At 37.8% G+C, this 1,176-nt stretch overlaps 1 protein-coding gene across 1 annotated transcript; it reads left to right on the top strand.

Annotated features, from left to right (window-relative positions):
* The first annotated feature begins 261 nt into the window (after nt 1-261).
* LOC113316256 (F-box/kelch-repeat protein At3g23880-like) lies at nt 262-774 on the top strand. Its single transcript, XM_026564473.1, has one exon. The coding sequence runs from the start codon at nt 262-264 to the stop codon at nt 772-774; it is 513 nt and encodes a 170-aa protein (XP_026420258.1).
* The last annotated feature ends 402 nt before the right edge of the window (nt 775-1,176 follow it).

Raw genomic sequence — 1,176 nt, 5'->3', positions numbered from 1 at the left:
CCACGGATTCCTTTTGTCAGTTATGGTTTTGGGTTGCTCAACAATCAGGGATTCACTTTTCTATCAAGAGTATGATGACAATCGCATGCCGCCAATCAAGAGGATCAGTATCCCTACTAATAACTATCACCCTGACTTCTCCTAAAATATTATTGGTTCTTGCCATGGGTTGATAAGTTCTGGTTTAACCTTCGACCGTGTTCCTATCTATATTTATGTAACCCCATAACAAGAGAATACTTGTGGCTTCCAAAATTGATCATGGATGCTTTCCAGTATGTGGATAGCGGATTTGGTTACCATCATTCGACTAATGAATACAAGGTAGTCAGAATTTTGAGAAGATGCACAGCTGCCAAACGACGGGTCCAAGTATATACTCTTGGTAGTAGTACAAGTGATGAGGGATGGAGAGACAAAGATAATAATAATATTGGCAGCTATCGATTTACATCAAAGGGTATCTCTGTAAATGGAGAAATTTATTGGTTATGTGATGATAATAGGACAATTGTGGCCTTCAATGTAGCTGACGAAACTTTTCGTGAATTTATCAGTTTTCCGACGGATTGTGGTGGTATCGATAGAAGAAGATATCTTTTTAAGTTGGAAGGATGCTTGTGTGTTGTGGAACGATATATGCATCTTAAGAAAAATGACGTATGGTTTATTAAGAAAAAAAGTGATACTTGGAGTTGGAACAAGGAGTTCAGTGTTCCTATTAATGTGCTCACTTATCCATTCAAAGAGTGGTGGAGTTTTATTCTGGCATGATGATGGCTATCTTCTTTTTTATGATCCAAAACATGGAAAAATTCAACACTTAGGATCCAGCGGATCATCGGCACAAGCAATTCCACATATCAACAATTTAGTTTCTTTGAAAGCTCTAGTTGGTGAAAGGCCTGATTGGAAAAAAAGAAAATTGTTCGTTAGTAAGTCAAAACAAGGATTATAAGCATTTATGCGTCGTTATGAACAAGTTGTCCCCGAATATGAATATATCCTCAAATGATATGGAAAAGAAACAAGCAGTCCTCTGCGGTGTACTCGCAGAATTCATCCAGTTGTTGAGTGCTTCAGATGATCATACCAAAGTTGTTATTTTTCAGTCTTTGGATGAAGTTATCAAGTTGTTGCTCAACGTGTTTTGTTGTGGCGGCTCTACAGTACGTC

The sequence above is a fragment of the Papaver somniferum genome, chromosome 10 (assembly GCF_003573695.1).
Source record: "Papaver somniferum cultivar HN1 chromosome 10, ASM357369v1, whole genome shotgun sequence".
Classification (NCBI taxonomy): Eukaryota; Viridiplantae; Streptophyta; class Magnoliopsida; order Ranunculales; family Papaveraceae; genus Papaver; species Papaver somniferum.
Note: the sequence above shows the minus strand (reverse complement) of the source record. Positions and strands in the feature narration are given on the sequence as shown.